The sequence below is a fragment of the Mandrillus leucophaeus genome, unplaced genomic scaffold (assembly GCF_000951045.1).
Source record: "Mandrillus leucophaeus isolate KB7577 unplaced genomic scaffold, Mleu.le_1.0 Scaffold60, whole genome shotgun sequence".
NCBI lineage: Eukaryota > Metazoa > Chordata > Mammalia > Primates > Cercopithecidae > Mandrillus > Mandrillus leucophaeus.
The window spans coordinates 6,583,687-6,587,088 of record NW_012106475.1 but is presented as its reverse complement, the minus strand read 5'-3'; the positions used below and the strand labels follow the sequence as shown (position 1 = coordinate 6,587,088).

Sequence of the window (3,402 nt, the reverse complement as noted above, 5' to 3'; positions counted from 1 at the left end):
AACAAGACTCCGTCTCAAAAAAAAAAAAAAAGGTTTGGAATATCAAGGCATAGTGCAAGCATGTTTGTTGCAGTGTTGTTTACAATAACAAAAAAAAAAAAAAAAAAAAGAAAAGAAAAAACTCTACAACCTATGGATAATAGTTAAAATATGTTATGGTGTCTCCATATAACATCACATTATTTATACTTAAAAATTGTGTTGAAGTATATACATTAACATGGACAATGTTTATGATGCACAGAGTAAAAATAGTAAGTTATAAAATAGTAGGATCCTATTTTTGCAAACACACATACGTTTGTATGTATGCACAGAAAAATATAAGGATAAGTTATCTATGGGTATCATAAAATAAGGTGACTTTCATCCAATTTATATATCTCTCTATTTTTCTGAATATTTTTACGAGCTACATTATTTTTATAGTCATTTAAAAGACAACAAAAAGATTTTTACTTCGGAAAACATTAAAATAATATAAACCTTCTTTCCAACTTTAAGTTTAAAATCCACAGAAGGTAAAGAGCTATGGTCAATAAAATGTATCTTCCTTCATCTTGAACATACTTACCACTTAAAAAAAAAATCCAAATATTAATACTCTAGTATATAAACTTTTACTATAAATATTGCCATAAATACACTATAAAGAAAGTGTCACTATATAGGCAATGTGATTTTACTTTGTTATCAGTTAAATCTTAAATATCTTTTTATAATGGCCAGTGGTATCTTCTAATTTTCATAAAAATTTTTTTTTTTTGGAGACAGGGTCTCACTCTGTCGCCCAGGATGGAGTTCAGTGACACATCATGGGCTTGATCTACCAGGCTCAAGTAATCCTCCTACCTCAGCCTCCTGAGTCACTGGGACCACAGATGGGCACTACCATGCCTGGCTAATTATTTTATTTTTTTATGGAAATGAGGTCTCACTATGTTGCCAAGACTTGTCTCTAAATTTCTTAGTACAGCATTTAGGACTTTAATGAGAATATAAAGTAGTTTTGTAAACTTACTTCTGCCAAATCTTCAAAACAGCTGCCAGCTAAGGGATGAGGACTGCTTTCATCAGTCATTTCAACTGTGTCTTCAATCAAACCTAAAAGTTTCACAGTCAATTCATGTATATCTGAAATGTTACTAAAAATCTTTTCAATATCCTGAAAAAAACAGAAGGAAAGGTTAAGAAATGTGAGATTGAGAATTCTGCTTAAAAAATACTAAATATAAAAAGCAATACAGGCTACTCTAGGCACACTGCCTACGGAGTAGCCCTGCTCCACAAGAAACAGTACTTCTGCTGCTGTTGTACACTGCCGCTTCAGCAGAGGTTCCTACCATTGTCATGCCTTTCTTTGGCTTCTTTCCTGGACAAAGCCAAGAACTGTCCCAAGCTAAGCCCCAGCTTTGGGGCTTGCCAGCCCTGCACCAAATACATCATTTAATTTATGGGTGATAATTGTTTTCTACATGTTTTTAAATTTATGGAATAAACTGTAGAATTTATTTAGCAAATATTTTATTGGGAGCATGATTAAAGCTGTTATCACTTTTGAACAATTCGCATATTATATAAAGCAATATATTTGCATTAAATGTCAACAAGCTATAGCAGAATTTTTGCATTTTGTTCTTGCATTCTACAAAAACTCATTCTTTGTAAAAATAAAAGTTATTACATGTGAATGTATTATCATTACAAAAGATTCAAACGCAAGACAGAGAGAGCAAAATATGAATGTTTACTATCATGCCCCTCTTACCCCCATGTCCCTCAGAGGTAGAAACTATTAATAGTTTAGTATGCATTATTCCAGTATAAAATTCCAACCATTTTCAAACATGTACATCTTGATGTTAATATAAGATGGAATCATAGTGTGTATTCTTTTAACTTGGGTTGGAGAGGTCTTTGGAAATAAAGAGATTTGCTTGTACAAAAAAAACAAACAATATGAGTTAAGGGTATATCTTCATTCAATCTCAGACTAATATATTCCAAGACAGAGTAAAAATCAATCATGAACAGGAAGAGAATTTTAAAAATCTCTTGGATAACAGACAGTAAAAATACTGCAAAATATAGATTCCAGATAGTTTTGTTAAATCTAAAACCTCCTACTGTGGATGATTCTAAGCTACTTTTTACTTAAAGAATTCTGGCATTTTGAGTGTTTTAAAACTGGCTAAGTCGCTTAAAGACTTGATCAAGGTCTTACAGAGCCCTAGGTTTTACTTATAGCTTAGGCTATATAGTCTTATAGGTTAATGATAAGAGCTGGGATGAGAATGAAGATGACTCCTAATCCTGCTACAATCTGGTTTCACAATTTGGAAGCCATCTCCTGGATCTGAGAAGGAATTACAGATTTCATCCAAGCTCCCATCTGTGAATTACAGCCATGCACTGCTGAAACACAGGGGTATGTTCTGAGAAATGCACTGTTAGGCGATTTTGTCATTGTGCAAATATCATGGCGTGTACTTACACAAAACTAGATGATATACTACAACACTTAAGCCACATAGGTATAGCCTGTTGCTCCCAGGCTACAAGCCTGTACAACATGTTACTGTACGGAATACTGTAGGTAACTGTAACACAATAGTAAGTATTTATGTATCTAAACATCTCTACATACAGAAAAGGTACCGTAAAAATACAGTATAATCTTACAGGATTACCATCATATATATGGGTATATATAGTCTATCACTGACTAAAACATCGTATGTGGCACATAGCCATTATCTAGGATAAGACAGGTTCAAGACCTCTGAACACAAACATATCATATGACTGACCATCCAGGTTATGGCCAACTATTATACATTCTGGCATCTTATAATGGAAACATCACGGGCTTTGGAACCTGACAGATCTGAGCTTGGATGCTGGCTCTACCACATGTGGTATAATATGAAACATATTTTTGGTCTTTGTCCCTGGTTCCTGTCTTAGAGCCCCTAAAATGCTAAGAATATCCTGAGTGATAATAATGTCTTTTGTTATTCATAATGAGTCCCTTTGATAAATATTGAGTTTATGTTAATGAGGTTACTTACGGTAGGGCCCCCAGATAACTTCATGATAGGGCCAGTCACCAAAAAGACCAGATGATTAGAGGATTGAAGGGTTACTTGAAACCAAACTGACTCATGAAAAAAAGAAAAAGGATCAGAGGGTTGCAACTTTCAGCCTCACCCACTGACCTATAAAAAGTTGGGGAAAGACCCTGGGAAACATGGCAAAATCCCATCTCTACAAAAAATCAAAAATTAGTCAGGTGGGGTGGTGTGTGCCTGCAGTCCCAGCTACTCAGGAGGCTGAAGCTGGAGGATCGCTTGAGCCCAGGAAGCGGAAGTTATGGTAAGCCAAGATGGTGCCACTGCACTG

General features: G+C 34.7%; 1 protein-coding gene across 1 annotated transcript in view; it reads right to left on the bottom strand.

The window, feature by feature from the left end:
* The window catches only part of SOS2 (son of sevenless homolog 2 (Drosophila)), a 112,613-nt gene that overhangs the window by 61,593 nt on the left and 47,618 nt on the right, over positions 1-3,402 (bottom strand). Inside the window, exon 6 of the mRNA XM_011999760.1 lies at positions 1,022-1,165. Within this exon, the coding sequence (XP_011855150.1) occupies positions 1,022-1,165 (144 nt within the window). The remainder of the gene's footprint in view (positions 1-1,021; positions 1,166-3,402) is intronic.